This window comes from Aspergillus sclerotioniger, assembly GCF_003184525.1.
Source record: "Aspergillus sclerotioniger CBS 115572 chromosome Unknown BO94scaffold_2, whole genome shotgun sequence".
Taxonomy (NCBI): Eukaryota; Fungi; Ascomycota; class Eurotiomycetes; order Eurotiales; family Aspergillaceae; genus Aspergillus; species Aspergillus sclerotioniger.
In genome coordinates this window covers 219,325-236,637 of record NW_020290992.1, presented here as the reverse complement: position 1 = coordinate 236,637, position 17,313 = coordinate 219,325, and the positions used below count along the sequence as shown (strand labels likewise).

General features: G+C 50.1%; 7 protein-coding genes across 7 annotated transcripts; 5 read left to right on the top strand and 2 right to left on the bottom strand.

The window, feature by feature from the left end:
* Window positions 1–565: 565 nt before the first annotated feature.
* On the top strand, window positions 566–3,905 carry BO94DRAFT_580725 (TPR-like protein; the record flags this gene model as incomplete). Its single annotated transcript, XM_025615346.1, has 8 exons — window positions 566–877; window positions 964–1,162; window positions 1,306–1,842; window positions 1,905–2,427; window positions 2,520–2,852; window positions 2,900–3,376; window positions 3,427–3,606; window positions 3,656–3,905. The coding sequence occupies 8 exons, from the start codon at window positions 566–568 to the stop codon at window positions 3,903–3,905; spliced, it is 2,811 nt and encodes a 936-aa protein (XP_025472296.1).
* A 600-nt stretch (window positions 3,906–4,505) lies between these two features.
* Window positions 4,506–5,864, top strand: BO94DRAFT_580724 (uncharacterized protein; the record flags this gene model as incomplete). Its single annotated transcript, XM_025615345.1, has 3 exons — window positions 4,506–4,566; window positions 4,619–4,653; window positions 4,716–5,864. The coding sequence occupies 3 exons, from the start codon at window positions 4,506–4,508 to the stop codon at window positions 5,862–5,864; spliced, it is 1,245 nt and encodes a 414-aa protein (XP_025472295.1).
* Window positions 5,865–5,998: 134 nt separating this feature from the next.
* BO94DRAFT_580723 (dipeptidyl peptidase III) lies at window positions 5,999–8,196 on the bottom strand (the record flags this gene model as incomplete). Its single annotated transcript, XM_025615344.1, has 7 exons — window positions 5,999–6,388; window positions 6,438–6,461; window positions 6,512–6,585; window positions 6,640–7,078; window positions 7,126–7,175; window positions 7,221–8,019; window positions 8,068–8,196. The coding sequence occupies 7 exons, from the start codon at window positions 8,194–8,196 to the stop codon at window positions 5,999–6,001; spliced, it is 1,905 nt and encodes a 634-aa protein (XP_025472294.1).
* A 604-nt stretch (window positions 8,197–8,800) lies between these two features.
* BO94DRAFT_530259 (class-II fumarase/aspartase family protein) lies at window positions 8,801–10,393 on the top strand. Its single transcript, XM_025610644.1, has one exon. It carries the CDS (start codon window positions 8,912–8,914, stop codon window positions 10,343–10,345), a length of 1,434 nt encoding a protein of 477 aa, XP_025472293.1. The 5' UTR covers window positions 8,801–8,911; the 3' UTR covers window positions 10,346–10,393.
* An 840-nt stretch (window positions 10,394–11,233) lies between these two features.
* Window positions 11,234–12,480, top strand: BO94DRAFT_482116 (opsin family protein). The gene is made up of 2 exons (XM_025608880.1): window positions 11,234–11,575; window positions 11,649–12,480. Exons 1-2 carry the CDS (start codon window positions 11,450–11,452, stop codon window positions 12,375–12,377), a joined length of 855 nt encoding a protein of 284 aa, XP_025472292.1. The 5' UTR covers window positions 11,234–11,449; the 3' UTR covers window positions 12,378–12,480.
* Window positions 12,481–12,804: 324 nt separating this feature from the next.
* Window positions 12,805–15,830, top strand: BO94DRAFT_562225 (FTFMHR domain-containing protein). Its single transcript, XM_025614273.1, has 7 exons — window positions 12,805–12,976; window positions 13,024–13,078; window positions 13,146–14,223; window positions 14,280–14,402; window positions 14,447–14,497; window positions 14,542–14,666; window positions 14,711–15,830. The coding sequence occupies exons 1-7, from the start codon at window positions 12,901–12,903 to the stop codon at window positions 15,747–15,749; spliced, it is 2,547 nt and encodes an 848-aa protein (XP_025472291.1). The 5' UTR covers window positions 12,805–12,900; the 3' UTR covers window positions 15,750–15,830.
* Window positions 15,831–15,946: 116 nt separating this feature from the next.
* BO94DRAFT_619949 (uncharacterized protein) lies at window positions 15,947–16,858 on the bottom strand (the record flags this gene model as incomplete). The annotated part of the gene is made up of 2 exons (XM_025616903.1): window positions 16,183–16,858; window positions 15,947–16,126 (listed from the first exon to the last, which is right to left on the bottom strand). Exons 1-2 carry the CDS (start codon window positions 16,678–16,680, stop codon window positions 15,947–15,949), a joined length of 678 nt encoding a protein of 225 aa, XP_025472290.1. The 5' UTR covers window positions 16,681–16,858.
* Between the last annotated feature and the right edge of the window lie 455 nt (window positions 16,859–17,313).

Below are 17,313 nucleotides of genomic sequence, written 5' to 3'. Positions count from 1 at the left end.
AAGCTGTAGACTTTCAAAGAATCTAGATGGTCAGCAGGTCAGCAATTCATAGGACAGCACATACGCAAACCAAGGCAACTCCTTGGTTGTGCTTTTCCAGAATGTGAACGGAGATGGCTAGCTCCTCGGATTGGCCAGGAAAGGAGGGGAAAGAGGGGAAGTCCAAACCAGCGCACGGAGACATCGGCTAACACTAAGTCAGTAGTGTGGTGCAACGCTCTAGGATGCGATGAACTCATCTACCGACAAGTCCAATGGTACACAGGTACAACGCCAGCGACACCAACGTGAGGTGGGGTAGCTGTCAGCGCCGGCGCTTAATCCGCCCGGGTGGTTTGCTCCATAACTGGACTGTCGCATCCCCTCCATATCTAGGTACTACCCATCAAATGCCCCGTCCGCCATCGACCTTATCGACTGCAGGAGGATGCCTTTAAAAACACACACGCTGCCTGCCAGGCATTTTTTGTCAAAGAACTCCCTTTGGTCTTACCCGGTCTGATTCACCAAACCCTCAACCCTCAATCACGCCAGTCAACCTTGACGAGCCTTCAAACCCGGTAGAATGATCCAGACATCTCCCGAGCCCAAGCTGTCCCCCTTGTGGGAAAAGGCATTGGAGAACTACCGCGAAGAGCTCGCGGCAGACGATGAATTTCGACTGATACTGGAGACGGGGAGTCTCGATGAGTTACTGAACGACCCCAAGATACTGCAGCCCTTTGGGCCGCGAGGACGAAAGTCTTTGGACTCAATGTACCGACTGAAACCAACCTTTAGACTGGTCAATGACTTTTCTGCGGTGCTCGCGGTCTCTTTTGGGGCGGGAACGGTGCTGACGGCTCTTGTTTGGGGCAGCATCCGCATGGTCCTAACTGTAAGTCGCAATTGGCTGATGATACGACTTGGACGGTGTAGCCGATCATAGGCAGGCACTCCAGTATCTAGCTGACAGTAGCATAGCTAGCATCTTCTGCTGGAAACCTTCTTCAGGAGGTCCCGGATATGTTGGAGGAACTGAGTTTGACCTTACCGCGCCTCAAATATTATGAAAAAACAGTGCCTATGGATCAGGAACTTGAGAACTCGTTACTCGCTGTCTATACGGAGGTGATTTGCTTTTATGCCCGCGCTATTCATTTCTTTCGCAGCCACAAGCATAGTAAGGACACTCCCCTTCACGTGCAGACTTTTCATATGTCTAATTTTAACCTTCCTCGACAGCTATCTCCTAGCCTATATCTGCTATTTCATGCTTCCTGTTGGTTGCTACAGCCTATTATCATTTGCTGATTCAATGGAAAGTGATACTGCTGCGAAATTCATGGTCTGAGCTCAGCGGGGATTTCAGCAGAACCGTGCAGCGAATCAAAAGACTATCGGCGACAATTGAAAGCGAAGTCGAGCTCACCCAGATGCGACATGACAACCAGAAGTACCACGAAATCCTTGATTTGATGGCCAATTTCCACACTCAACCTCCCGAAGCGGCGACTAAAAGTCATCATTATATCCCATTCTCGGAAAGCACGCGGTTCTGGGGCAGGGAGGAAGTTCTATCACGGATGGACGGTGCACTTACAGGGAATGGCCCAAAGGAGTCGCTCTGCTCATTTGCATTGTACGGAATGGGAGGTGTTGGCAAGACCCAGATAGCACTCAAATACGCCAACGCCTCGCGTGACGAGTTTGATTCAATTTTCTGGATCTCATCCGATAATGCTATCACGATTGAACAGAGCTTTCGTGAAATCGCTAAATCACTGGGACTCATTCAGCCAGGTATGGAAAGCGATGATAATGCTGTGATCCTGGAAGTTAAATCCTGGCTATCCTCAACCAGTAAGTGATGTTCATTCTTTAGGCTCTTGTATGGATGACGTCAACTAACAGTGCAATCTAAGAGAGCCGCTGGCTTCTTGTGTTCGATAATGCCGACGACCTGAGCGCACTGAAGCAAGTTTGGCCCAGTAGTGCAACTGGAGCTATTTTACTGACAAGCCGCGACCCGGCCGCAGCCTTTGGCCTGGCGTCGGATGGTGTTCAAGTCACGCCGTTCGACACACAATCCGGCTCTGCGGCGCTGCTGAACATGCTTGGGCTCGATCCGGAGACACAATCTAACAAGGAAAACGCTGCGGCCATTACTTCAACATTGGGTGGATTGCCTTTGGCACTAAGTCAAATCGGCGGTTTTATTGTGCAGCGGAAAATACCCCTGCATGACTTCCTGCCTCTATATAACAGAAAGTCCGAAAGCGTTGATAAAAGGAGCACATTGAACATGAATTACAACCACACGTTGGCCACTGTGTGGGAGATGTCTTTAAGTAGGCTATCAGGAGATGCCAAGGCGCTCCTCATGTTCCTCGCCTTCTTGGATCCCGACTACATCAATGAATTGTCCTTAAGGATGGGGCTTCTCGAGTGAAACCCCCAAGTTTACATTTTGCTGAGGACGAGTTAGAGTAAAGGCTATGCACATCACATTTTATTCCGTGATGCTAACTCACATGCAGCTTCCTGGACGCCGAAGAAGTTCTACTTCAAGGAGCGCTCATCGACAAGTCGTGTGAGAACGGGGCCATTACGATCCATCGGCTTGTGCAGAGAGCGGTAATTCGCCGTATGAGCCTCGAAGAACGGCGGGACATCTTCTCTACTTTGGTAGACATCCTGACGGCGAACTTCCCGGATACATATAGCGCCGATGTTGGCCATCAAGTCGCATCCTGGACTCTCTGCGAAGCAAGTCTACCCCATATTGAAAGCTTGACGAAACAGAACGATGGCTTTGGCATATTTTCCGAACACAACCAGTCATTTGCAGAGCTTTTGCTTCGATGCAGTTGGTATGTTCAAATCACCCCTGAATCCGCCTGAATACTGACCCTAGTAGGTATCTCTATGAGCGAGAAAACTATGGTATCGCTCAAAAATACGTCGATATCGCGCTCAGGAAATTTTCCGACAGAAAATCCCTCGCATACGCGAGTGCAGTTGACTTCAAAGGCCTGATTGACCTTGATATTTGCCGCCCCAAAAATGCTCTTGCGGCCTTCGAAGAAGCATACGAGCTACGCTCCGCCATTCTCTCGGGCGAAGATGCCTTTTTGGCCGCAAACCTGGTGAACTTTGGCCTCGCACTCACAGAGCTCGGGGACCTGGATGGGGCTCTCGACTATCTCCAGAAGTCGATCGATATTCGGTTGAAGCATAATAGTGATCGTATCGGCAATTCTTACAGTAGTATGTCGAGCTTGCTTCTTCGCATGGGGAAAGCCGATGAGGCAGAGGAGATGTTGAAACGTTGCCCCTCACTAAAAGTCTTCACGGATGAGACCTTCCTCAAGACTGGAAACCCACGATTTTCCGGGTGAGCGGCGTCCAACTCTACCTCGAATATCGTATACTGATTAAATCTAGGGATATGGTCCTGCTCAGTCGAATCCGATTGGCGCAAGGCCGATACGACGAGTCTTTGAACCTGGCCTCAAAGGCTCTAGTGTTCCGGAGGCAGTGCCTGGGAGAGCGTCTCAAAGTCTGTGACTCACTCTATCAGGTTGCGGATATTCTGGAAAAGGGGGAGAATCCAGCCTTGGCATGGTAAGTCGAACCCAGGCCCAATGTCATGTGGCTTTGTTAATTGTCCCAGTCAACTACTGGAAGAGTGCGTCAAGATCTCGGAAGTGTTGCCCCCAGTTGAGGGTCTGCGGCATCTAGCTCGGGCAACCTATAGATTATCGCGTATCTCAGATGCTCTTGGGAAGGACAAAGAGAGCGCTAAACAGCTGGAGCGGGCGATGAATGTCCGAGAGGAAATTCTCAAGTTAGAGGGCGACGAAGTGCTTGGTAAAGATGCTGGTTCTGATCTCGAGGACCCTGTTCCCTGGATGTTGTGGTAGACCTTGGTCACCAACGGCCTTTTCTTTCTAGCTCACTCACCTCGTCGCTCTTCTGTCCCGGTACATACAGGAATTATGCACAAACTGGAATATAACGCAACATGGCCTGTCATAATGGCCAGTGCCAGCGCACAGAAATAGCGTCCTAGAGCCAGTTCTGTCGCACATGTCATACACGGGAGCTGAAGGGGCTGAGATCACTCGCTCCCCCAACAGAATGGTCGCATTTGCCGCCAGCAGTGCATGCACCAGCACCTTTAGACTATGTCCTAGCATGCTAGCCGCCGGAACATTCATTGATTCTTCCCTGCGCGGAGACAGAGGCTTGTCTTTACGGGCCCCTCATTCGATCCTGTGCAGATTTGAAACAGAAAGCCCAGACTCAGCCTGCCATCCAGTGAACCCCGAATAGCCGCTGCCGGCTATGAGTGGCACCCAGCAATGAGAGTGTTCATTATAAGCGGCCCACCCTTAGCATAATTCTTGGATCAATCTACATCTCCAAGAATAAGTTCCCACTCCATGACTAGACCCTATACTTTCTCATTTGGCTGCATCATAAACGATCTCTACCTCCCTTGAAGGAGACACACACCAGCCATGGCAAAGGGAACAAATCTGCACATTAAGATCAAATCAGACCGAGCACCAAGGTCAGCCGGTACGTCCGGAGAATTCCAGCTTCAACTCAGCCTAATGCCATATGCTGATAGAAAATGTACAGTGGATCGGCTTGACTCGTCCACATGTGGCCCGCCAGACACACCGGATCTCCTACCCAACGGCCTAGGAAGCTGTCCCCAAGGCTAGGGTCCCAGCTGGTATCAGGCGTGGCTCTCCTCCCAGTTCGAAGAGCTTCCTAGTTCAATCCTTGACATATTCCATGTGGACCACGAGCGTTGTACATCCGAGAGTCATTGGGAGTGTTTCGTCTCGGCCTTCCTCGCAATATCCGAATGCATTGCGTCGACCAGCGCCATAACTATAGACGGCATTATAATTCAGCTCCTGGAGAAAAGTGTCATCGCTACCGATGCCTCCTACGATAGTCTTCAATATGCGCGATACTTCGTCTTCAGTGTGTTGGGCTGGCAAACCATGCTTTTCAAGCCCGCACACCCCACCGAGCCTGTCCATCAACTCACCATCGAGGAGCAGAGGGGCTGTTGTGAGTACACGCATATGTCGCTACAGCAGGATATGCGTGTCTGCGAGCAGGACCCTCTCAGTGAGTTCCTGATGGGATTCGGAGTACTGTTACCCTCGAAGAACATTTGTCTGAACGATGATCAAGACGTCCTGCATATCTTCCATCAGCAGGTAGAGGTCAGCGCCAGAACCTTCAATGCGTACAATCTGAGCTCAATCACGGGCATCCGAATCAAATGGGTGGATACCCTGGCTTGTCATCTCGCATTCAACGCTAGTACCAGGGAGCTGTCGCTGTTTCAGTGTCCTTCGTTCTGCCAATTTTGCTTGTTGACGTATGAATCTCTGGGTCAAGGATCGATTCATGCCTGTGCGACGACGAGCAAGTTACGTTGTCAGTGGGCCACCGAGGACGAGGTCAACCAGCTGCTGCGCGAGATTCTCTTGTCGTATCGGCTTCTTTTTGGACAGACTAAGAGGTCCCGGGTGCTCTTTCGCTCATTGAATCCTTTTGCGCAGTGCTCGAAACCGAGTAGAGATCCGCTTTTGTCGACCCTGTGTGGCAAAAAGCCATGTTTTCCCGGTCTGGTGCAGAAAGAAAGGTATTACCTATCGCAGGATTTCCCGGTCCTCCGATATCGTATCGCGGTCTTGCAGAGGCAGCTGGCGACTACGACGCCTTGCACATGGGTCCAGCTCTGGCGGGACAAGAGAGATTCTGCGAACTGGCTGACGTTCTGGGCGGTGATTTTTTTCGGTGCCTTTGGCTCTCTTATGTCCTTGCTTCAGGTTGTTTTACAATTTGTTTAATTATTCGTACAGTAGTCTGTCAGGGTAGATCGGATGTTTTGGGAAGGCAATGAAATTCTTGAGTCGGGTTGTAATTGAGCGGATGCATTCCAAATCTCAATATACTTGTTGGGGCGCGAGCGTATAGGCGTCGCCTAGTGTATACTTCTTTCGGCCCAGCTTTGAATAATTCCCCGAACAGTGGGTTCATACTCCTTGATCTTCACATCGTTCTCTACAAGGTAAGTATTGGCCTGGCTAAAAGCCAAGGGTGGGTCCTTTTTGGAGATAACGATATCTCTCCATGTCAGGGCTTCATCGTCTACTTGGGATAATTCTTCGTAGAAGTGCCGACAATTCGAAATGTCTGCAGTGCAACGATAGATATGAAGTTTCATGAGCATCCGGCCAAGCGAAGGCTTTCCATGAGAGATGACCCGGGAACGATCAACTTTGACTGTCAACGTCATTTTCTCAGTATCACATATGACAGTATAGAGGCCATCACTGTCGCGGAGAAGATGGCGAAACATTGCAAAGTGTGCCTGTGTGTGAATTAGGGAAGGTCGGCTTCGTGGAAGGTTTTGGACTTACTCGACTATGTGCTTGCCCCCATTTCTGTCATTCGGTTAGCACGGTAATTCAACTTTCACCAGGTCTCTGCGTACCTTAGTCGTGGGATCATAATTCTCCAGACCTCGAAGTCCATCTACACCTAGCTGCAAATACATGTTGTAGGCGACTGTGATGGACGGGTGATCAGACTCGGTATTTTGGTATCAGGGAAATGACTTACTGTCATCGGGCTTGACCTCGCTCTGCTCTGTGTATCCGAAAATGCGCAGAATGTCTAGATCATCGATCAGGTAAGCGCCAACCAATTCTGCTCTGCATTCATCCACTGTTGTTGCAAGGTCTTTGAATACTCCTGTCCATGTTTGCCCGGCCCGATACCAGCATTCCACGGAATTTCCGGTGAGAGGATTCAGTGGAGGCTCGTCTGGGTTGAAATTGAGACTTCCATCGGAAGATTCGGTCAAGAATCTTCCCGTGCCATGTCCGAGAATTTCGTGCAACACGACCCAGATGTAGTAGGCATGGAACCGATGCTTCTTGAACGTGTCCTGCTCGGGTTTATCAACCATATGTAAACCCCTTGCTCGGCTGCTCTCAGACACCATGCGGTTAGAGAATATGATGTTCTTGTAGCCTGTATTCTGTCGGATATCGTTATACTGCTCAAATTAGCATCCAGAGATGACTTGAAATTGGTGTTACTGACATTAGGCAGGTTAATTCCGGGGAAGATGATGCTCGACCAATACGCAAGGCCTAGACATGTCAGACTTTAGCCAAAAGAGACTGGAGAATACCTACTGTTGATGCTCGAAAAATCCGGTGGCTCAAACAATTCTTTTTCAAATGGACCCTTGTGGGTACCATGGCCCTCAACCCATGGAAGCTTATAAACAAATTGGTCTGCTTTGCTTGCAAGAGAGCTTAGTATCTTGGTTTCCGCAAGATCAGGTATCCCGACTATTCCTTCAAACTCTGAACGTATACCTAGGGGATCGCGATACGGCTCAACAAAGCCTATAACGGTTTCAACTGGGGGTGCTTTGTCATTGACCCAAGTCCTCTGAGATTCCCGATATGCTTCGAGACTGCCCGTCTGGAAACTGTCGATGATTTGCTGTAGCATCTTTTGCTGGGCTGGGCTCGATGCATATGGGATGGCTTGGTGCAAACAATCACATATCTGCCTAAGTTCCTCTATGTGGTCTCCCTTCACCAAGTGTATTATTTTGTCGGATGCGTCCGAACCACTTAGGATTCCCAGCGTAGACTTATCCTCAACAACTGATGCTTGTACAATATCATAGCAATCGGTTCCAGAGCTCGTGTATCTCTTCAACCGTGTATTTTCGGGCAAGATACATTGGTCTTCCATAAGTTTCGATATCCGGGAAACATCCTCCGATGACTCCAGGCAACTTTCTCCCAGATAGTAGGACGACTGAGTCAGGGGCCCCGGGCGACCTAAACTGTGCGGAAGGGCACTAAGCATTGGCCCTTTGATTTTCTCAAGAACTTTACTGGCAGACGAGGACGCCGAAGCCAGTCTTGTAAGAGTCCCCTCGGTAATATCAGGTGTGAACTTCTGGTCGCCGGAACCCTATGAAAGAATAAGAGTGATTCAACAAGTGGTCAAGATATGTCTTACAAAGTAATTTCCGACGTTGGATAAGAAAGTCGCAGCATACTCCAGGAACCTGTCCAGATCCTGCATGCCGACTCCACTCGTTGTAGCAAGTTGTTCCCACTGCCCATCACAGCTATGGTACAATGCCATTGGCCTCAGGAGACACTTGACGGAGGATAATTCTTGTGCCATTCCAAGCAGCCCTTGAGTACGACAGGTCAGAGGTTGTTACTCATACGGATTTGGATCAGGATTGTCTAGTACCTCGCCATATGATGAGCATAAAGCTTTTCCCGGGCACTCAGGCCTTCAAATGCGGCTGCTACCGACAACTGGTAGATCTGAGGGCTAACCATAATTGATGGCAATGCTCAGTTGGATACGAGTAGTTACTGTCTTAAGTCAATGTGAGTGATCATGTCTCGAGGGGTTGTAACCCCGCACATGTGACATGCCACCTTCCACAAAGTGTTTGCACTTGAATGGCTGCTGAACACCATGGTAGTAGTGGACAGATAACAACTGTCGGAGTCTTCACTCAGGGATAAACAGCTAAACTCACTGATACCTACCGAGTACCCATCACCGCTAATTATCGGAAAATTATAGCAGGCGTTTTTGTGGGCAGACACTCTCCGCCGCCGTTGATTATCCTCATAGTACAATACTGTGTATTACGGCACCAACCCCACATTGCCTGCGGGGCCGCCGGCAAGTCCAGGGGCTTCCGTCTCCAGGGACAACAACTCGGCAACGGGTAATCCGTGGCTCAATTCGAGGAAGCCAAGGTTGAACGGATTCCGGATCTCGCATATTGTCATTGACTGAGGCCAGCCCTTAATTCTACCGTTCCATGCTCGCCAAAATGTCAGCATCTCTATTTGCACAACTATCCCGTGTCTCTCGGCTGCGAGCTCGCGTCCCTCGCGTTGTACCCCAAAGATCTATTGGATCTGTCAGTGCAATTGACTCGGGTATTTTTCGAACATTGTTTGGAACCGAAGAAATTCGCAAGGTATTCGACGATGAGGCGTACATCAAGCGGTGCGTAGATGCCGAAGCCGCGCTTGCAAGAGCTCAATCACGTTGCAATGTGATCCCATCCCAGATCGGCGAGATGGTAACTCAGAAAGTTCGCGAATCCAGATTGGATATGGAACGCCTCCGTCATGAGACAGAGATTGTCGGTTACCCGATTCTTCCCCTCGTCCGTCAACTATCTGCGATCTGTGGCGACGAAGCCGGGAAATACGTACACTGGGGAGCAACTACGCAGGACATCATGGACCTGGCGAGTGTCTTGCAGATGAAAGAGGGCTTGACTATCATTGAGCGCCAACTCAAGGAAATTATCAGTACACTGCGTGGGCTGTCCATCAAGTACAAGGACACGCCAATGGCGGGCCGCACACATCTCCAACATGCCCTCCCTGTCACCTTCGGGTACAAGTGCGCGGTATGGTTGTCCGGCTTCCAACGCCATTTGGAGCGCCTGGAGCAGCTAAAATCCCGCTGCTTGCTGGTCCAATTTGGGGGTGCGGCTGGGTCTCTAGCATCTCTGGGATCTGGAGATGATGGGTTACGAGTGCGCAAGGCATTGGCAGAGGAATTGGGTCTTACTGATCCTCCTATCACTTGGCACGTTGCCCGCGATGGTGTGGCAGAGATAGCAAATTTTCTGGCATTGATGGGTGGATCTATGGGCAAACTAGCCCTAGATATCATCATCATGTCCTCTAACGAGCTGGGAGAAGTATCTGAGCCGTTCGTACCGCACCGTGGTGCCTCCTCTACCATGCCCCAAAAGCGCAATCCCATCTCCAGCGAAGTTATTCTGGTAGCATCAAAAATCCTACGTTCAAACGCTGGACTGGTTCTCGACGGGATGGTAGCTGATTTTGAACGTGCCTCGGGTCCTTGGCATCTGGAGTGGGTGGCTATTCCAGAAAGTTTTGTCATTGCAGTTGGGGCGCTGTTCCAGACTCAATTTGCTTTGTCTGGGCTGTGTGTTCACAGTAAGCAAATGCTGGAGAACCTGCACTCAACCAAGGGACTGATTGTGGCCGAGGCGGTGATGATGGGGCTGGCGCCCCATGTGGGACGGCAACAAGCGCATGACATCGTCTATGAGGCTTGCCGGGAGAGTATTGAGAAAAACCGATCCTTGCTCGAGTGCTTGATGCAGAAGACCGAGGTGACCTCGAAGATGAGCGAGGAGCGTGTGAGCCAGCTATGTGATCCTGTCAATTACCTGGGTGCATCGACAAGGATGGTGGATGATGTCCTTGCTGTCGACTAGACATGTATACTCGCACATGGTTGTCAAGTACTGTCTGATAGAATATAGAGGATGTATCACTTATCAACCTCTCGAGTAAAGTTCAACGCTATGGTACCGTAACCACTAATCCATCCTCGAGTCCACATCCCACAAGCTCCACCCATATGGTACATTCACAAGGGCTCCGCATGCCTTAGCGGGGAGCCACAGTAGATTCTATGGGGAAAGCTCCGAGCATCCGTGGGGTTCATTAATGAGGGACTCCTTGGCTGTATCTCGACCAGGGGCATAAGCCATAGTTTCCCTCTTTCTATGTTCCATACCCCTACTAATAATGAGCTGCTCCACACGCTCCAAATATAGATTTTTTGAAGCCATCATGAGTTCATGGCCTACTTGACTCTCGGGCCAAATCTCGACGTAAGTCCTCGCTGTTCTCCAGTGATCCTTTCCATCATCTACTTATTGCTTCTCTGGTTTTGTCATTACCCTTACTTAGTACCTTCATTTGCACTGTATATAGTCGACCTGGCTACCGTTCCCTATCTACATACCCTTGCTGATAGTTACTAGCTGCCATAATGTCAGCTCGGTCCGCCAGGCGTACTGCAATACGGATGGTGACTTTCTAATTACGGCCCAGCTGGGCTTGTGTGGGAATGCCGCTAAAGCTCCAAACGGAAATTGGCGCATTATCTCCGGCCTGCATTAGCTTGCTGTACTTCGCTGTTCCGCAATGCCGAGGCCGAAGTGGTTTAGTGGCCGGAACAATGATTCGGAATAATGTTTTGATCTACAGTGTGATTTCCAAGAACTACATAAATAGCCGGAATAATCATACAATGTCTGGCCAGGATTGATTCTATCACAATCCCTCTGGGCCCTATCAATTATTCCGTTTACTGAATACGTTTTGCCGACTCGAAATCACAGCCACTGCAGTTCTGCCCCTTAACGAAATGCTACCCATGAATACCACAACTATAAGAGGCTTGTTGGCCTCTGTCCATCACTGGTGTCGCTCAAAGCATCTATACACTTAGCAGATACGTCCTACATGCTCTACCAAAATACACACCACCTACAACTTCAACACACAGCCAAGTCGATTTGAAAATTACAATGAACGTTCTACCTCGAGCCAACGACGTCCTCAATATCAACCCTCCGGTGGGAGTGGACAAAGCTCTGTCTTTGCATGGTTCGGACTGGCTTTGGGCTGTCACGGCCATCTATGCAGTTTCTTTCGTAAGTGTCCCGATCAATACTATCTAGCCGGCCTTTCCTTTGTGCTTCGGCACTAACACTCCTTCCTCTACAGCTCGGCTTGTTAGTCTTCTGCTTCGTTGCGCCTCCTAGCAATAGAGTCTTCCACTATACCTTCACCATGGCCCTCCTGGTTGGCACCGCGACCTACTACGCCCAAGCTTCCGATCTGGGTTGGAGCGCCGTTGAGCAAGTCAACCAACTCACCCACGGCTCGACCCGTCAGATCTTCTACGCCAAATATATCAACTGGGTTGTCACCTTCCCCTTATTCGCTCTATCACTCGGTCTGTTGGCGGGAGTCTCATGGACTACCATTCTCAGCAACGTCTTTCTCTCGTGGTTCTGGGTCCTCATGTACCTCGCTGCCGCTTACACAACCACCACCTATAAATGGGGCTTCTTTGCCTTTGGCACGTTTGCATGGATCATCCTCGCAATGAGTACGCTTAACGAGAGCCATGAATCAGCATCCGCCCTTGGTATTGGCCGCGACTATATGGTGTTGTCAGGGTGGCTGAACTTCTTGTGGCTGCTGTACCCTATTGCGTTTGGTCTAAGCGATGGCGGTAACCTCATCAGCGTTACCGATAGCTTTGTCTTCTTTGGTATCCTGGACTTGCTCATGCTGCCGGTGTTGAGTTTTGCGTTTGTGGTTATGGGTCGCAACTGGGACTTTGTCAAGTTGAACATTGCCTTTAGTGAGTATCGTGGACATCGACCGGGTGAAGCCTTGATTAAGGACGATGTTCCAGAGGTAAATGATACGGCCACAAGCTCTTAAGGACCGATGAATGAGACTATTGGCTGACAGATTGGGTTGAATGTTACTTTTCTGTTCGAGGAAGGTTGCTTGAAGGGCCAGGATGAGTATGCTTGTTGTGGACATGGGTTTTACTTTGTAAGATTGTTTGTTTAGTTGTTTCGTATACAGTTGGAATAGAGATGCATATCTCTCCGTTATGCATTAATGGAGGACTCGGCAATACGGATCTACCCCGGATTTCCCAGATACCGACGAACGGCCAAGGCATTCGTTCCATTGGCCAAGCCCCGTACCATACCGGTTTCCGTACGCTGCTCCACGGCCCTGCAGCTCACCTTACCGTATCAGGACTAAGGCAACCCCGGCAGAAGCTGCAAGTAGCCGGCGTAGAATCGTCTCCCCCACAGCTGCTTCTCTTCTAAATTCATTTATCCCCTGGCCTTGATGCTCCATGCCCCTACAGTGTAAGCCTAGCTAGGCTCTGACACTGACTCTGGCTACAACAGCTTAATTCTCCCGCCGACTGGTAGTTGCCAGAATCATGGTCTTGCGAAAGTGTACCATCTGTGATCGGCGTTTCAAGAAGACGGAGCATTTCAAGCGCCACGAACGCTCCCGTTAGTCAATCAATTTGTACCTTTGTCCAGCTACTGACGATCCACAGATACCAAAGAAAAGCCGTATGAATGTAGCATTTGTCATAAAAGGTTTTCACGGAGGTATGAACTACAATTTATCTATAGACTCGACGCGCATTACTCTGTACTTTGCTGATAATAGTGACAGTGATGTTCTGAGCCGTCATGCCAAAGGACACAATCAACTAGCTACCAATGCAGTCAGTGGACCAGTTGCATATCTTCCCAAGCCGGCCAACGGGGCTCCTGCTCATCAGCCGTCGGTGATCTCGAACGATAACCAAGACCGTATTCCTGTCATGGAGGCGGAGAATGCTCGCTCATTCCAGCACAGCTCCTCCACAGCTCGCGATATGCCATTGTCCGCAGCTGCAAACCTGCCATCCTCGTCCTTGGACTTTCTTGCCAACCTTTCTGCTCATCAACCTCGCTCCGAACCCGCAGTTAATCCAATAATAGCGAATGAGCAGGCAGGCTACCTTGATTGGAATGACGTACCTGTTGCAGACCAGCAATACTACAGAGAAACTGTGCTCGAACCAATTCACAATGATATACTGCAATTCTGGCTGGAACCGCAGGCAGATTCCGTCTCGGGACATAGGTCAATAGATGTGAGAGGGGATTCCAATTTCGGCCTTTCGGGAGAGAGAGCCATCTCCTCTTCAGAGCAATCGAGGCTATCCGTTGATAGTGCTGGCTTGAGATCAGGAGGCAACATACCAAATGAGCGGTTTGCGCGTGTTCAACGCTATTGGCTTGCTCCGTCCAACAACACCGGGCGACTGATGAACAGCGTATGGCATGATGTAGCCTTTAGCGGTCTGGACAGTGTCTTTGCGGTTAGATCAGTCCATCCATACAGTGGTCTGGCCAGCTATTCGAGAGGGTCAAGGTACGGCATCGACGAAGAATGCAGACAGCGTCTGTATACCATATTCGGTCAGGGCCGCCAGGGCCATTCTTCCATGGGTTCGTCTGAGAACACTGCAGTCTCACCATTTACCCTCTACCCCCGCAACAATCCCAACTTTCCTCCGGCTGAAGTTCTAGATATGGCACTTGATCTGTTTCTCCGCGACTTTCATTCCCTAGTCCCTTTCGTACACCTCCCTACATTTTCCGCAAAGAACACCCGTCCGTCCCTGCTCTACGCTATGTGTCTGATTGGGATGATTCTTCTGGGAACAAAAGGCACAAGAAACTTTGTCCTGCAGAATTTCTCGGTATGTCGGGGTCTTTATGTGCTTGTGCTGTGTGCATCGCTGATAATTTCCTGCAGTTCATGCTCGAAAATGTCACAGCAGATTTAGCCAAATGCTCTGTGGGAGTTGAAGGAACCTTGTCCACCATATCGACATTTGCAACTGCCCTTTTGGTCCTCAACCTAGCTGCCCTGACTGGGGTATGTTACACTCTCAGGTTTGTTGGCCTCACTAACTGGTATAGGAAAAGGAACACTTGGAAAAGTGCCAAATGATCTATGTCAACCTCATATCGGTATGTCATCCTCAGACTTCGGGGATCTAGCTAATGGATAATAGGTCGCACAACGACATGGCCTGTTCGCAGCTAGGGAAGGACAAGTGCTTGACAGAAACTTGTTCGATGCAATTCCCGATATTGAGGCACGGTGGAAAGCATGGAGCAAGGTCGAGACGGTGAAACGGTGAGTCGCGCTAGTAGACAGCAGGAGCGTCACTGACATCACAGACTCATTACTGGGCTATTGCTGTTGGACTCTTGGTACTCTTCATTCATGTCCACTAGCCCGATTATTGCGCCTGATTCTACGCAGCTGATCTTACCATGCAACGAAGCACTTTTTCGAGCCACGACCTCTGCACGTTGGATGCAGCTCAGTAACAGCGGCAACCCCCTACTGATGCCCACTATAACGATACCGTCGGAGAACGTTGGTGTCCCCAACCTCGACAGCCCTGTGGATGATTTCTGTCTATATGGGCTGTTGGCAATGGTTCAGCTGAGACTCTCAGAAGCCTATTATCGTCTCCTTTCCAATCGTGCCAGCTACCCCTTTGCGCCGTGCAATACATATGCCATGGACGGTCGTGCAAGATGTCTGCCGTCTCTTCAGCTTCAGTTGTCGAACAAATACGGCGATGTGTTAGACAGACTGAACCCCAACGCGGCTGTCATGTGGCATAATATGTGCATGATGCTGACTGCAGACATCCAAATCTTCGACATGGCAGCGGGACGTTCGGGCCCGGTCCCTGCCCGGAAAGCGTTGGATGACATTGCGGCATGGTCGCAGACCCCGGCTGCCAGAAGGGCGTGTCTACATGCGGCCCAAATCTACCGGGCCATGACGAACCGCAAGGCATCGGATCATACGATGTTTCATTCTGTGTTTTCCCTCTTCTCTGCAGCACTTGTCTTGGGTCTTTACGTTTTCATGGTTCCCACTTCCGCCGAGTCGCAGGGAGGGACCTCGATCGAGCTCCTCGATGACATCCATTGGCAGAAAGTGGGCACGGAAGGTTTCACCAGCTTCATGGAGGCACGAGAGAGCCAACCGTTGCCGCCGTCGGAGGAGCCCGCGTTGGAATTTATTCGGCATGGTGGCACGATGTACCTGCGCGGAGTTCCTATCCAGGGTGGATACCAGCCCGCAAAGCGCATCTTACTGGACTATGCAGGGCTGCTGAAAGATGCGGGGAAATGGAGCGTGCAGAAGTTTTCGTATGTGCTACACATCATGAGTGATGTACTGATGGAGGTGGAATGAGCTGCCAGTCACAGTATGGCATTGCATCAGGTGAATATGCTATACTCCCGGCACCATCAGCAGGACTGAGGGCCAGTCATGATTCAGATATCATGAACTACGTTATGAACACCATGGTAGGATGTATCAAAATGAAAATGACAAATGTACAATATTCTTCTATATACCTCACACTCGCAAACCAGACAGACTGACAGCTAAACCCACGATCTATTCCTCACCCTCTCATTCAACATGTCCAACTCCTCCTTGGAAGCCACCACTCCCAACATCTTCCCTCCCCCATCACCCCTACTCATCTCCCTCTCCCCATCCCCCGCCAACACCACCCTCAACCCATCCACCCCCATCTCCATACCCCCTCCCTCTCCCCTCCCCTATATCCCCCCTTAGCAAACCACAACCCCTCCCCCTGCTCCCTCTCACTCCTAACCTGAAACCACCTCCCATCCCCCTCCACGCCCACCACACACCTCTCCCCCGCACTACTCCCCCCCTGGTCCGACATCACCTCCGACCCATCCTCACTCCCACTCCCCTCCTCACTCTCCCCCGTATACTTCGCCACACTAATCCCATTACACCGCGCATTCGGCATATGCAGCACGTCATGCAGCACAAGGGTGTTTGTTCGCGGATCGTCCGGCGCACGCTGCACTCGGAGTTGAACCGTCCCGATGCCCAGGACCCGCTGGTTGGCGATCTTGCATGGTGCGCGGCGGTAGGTGATAAATGAAGAGCGGTTTTTGGCGATGTGCGTGTTGCTGTTTGTTGGGAGGAGGACCCAGTCGAAGCACCGGGGTTGGGGTTGGGGTTGGAAGTGTGGGCGTGGGCGTGGGCGTGGTGAGGGTTTGGTGGTGGTGGTGGTGTTGTAGGGATGGTAATGCTGGTAGTGGTTTGTTTTTGTTGTTGGTGTTATTCGAGAGGGCATTTTGATGTGTTTGTATTGTGGTGATGGGTATGTAGATACTCGTGTGGGTATGTAGTAATGATATGATATGATAGTATGAATCAATTTGATGAAATAAATAGTATAGTATAATATAGTATAGTATGAAACCAAATCACACAAAAGCGAACATGAATATGAATATGAATATAAATACAGCCAGACAGCCAGACAGCCAGATAAAGGCAAATCACGGCACCCCCCCAATAAATACCCCCCAGATCGAACACGCGTAATCCCAATTCGATATTGGTCTAGAACTTCCGTCGTGGCGACCTCCCCCCTTCCGCATTAGGAAGTCCCTCACTGATAGGTTCGTCAATCCATTGATCTTCTCTCCTCTCCTCTCCGCGCTGTATCATTAGGTGGGTGCTTAATATAGGTATATTGTGTGATGGGTCATGGTAGGGTTGTGATGTGTCTTTTTACTCAATTACTTAGAAGTACTACCTAGTTAGATTATAGATAGTTACAGTGTGGAAATAGGAGGTGCCGTGTGTTAAGAGACATGAAAGAGTCTTGACGTAAGTTGATGGAGAAGCTTAATCAGATGTGGAGTTTGGGTGGGCAGATTGCTTGGTGTTCCGTTGATTGCTTGGTCCACTTGCGCCGTGG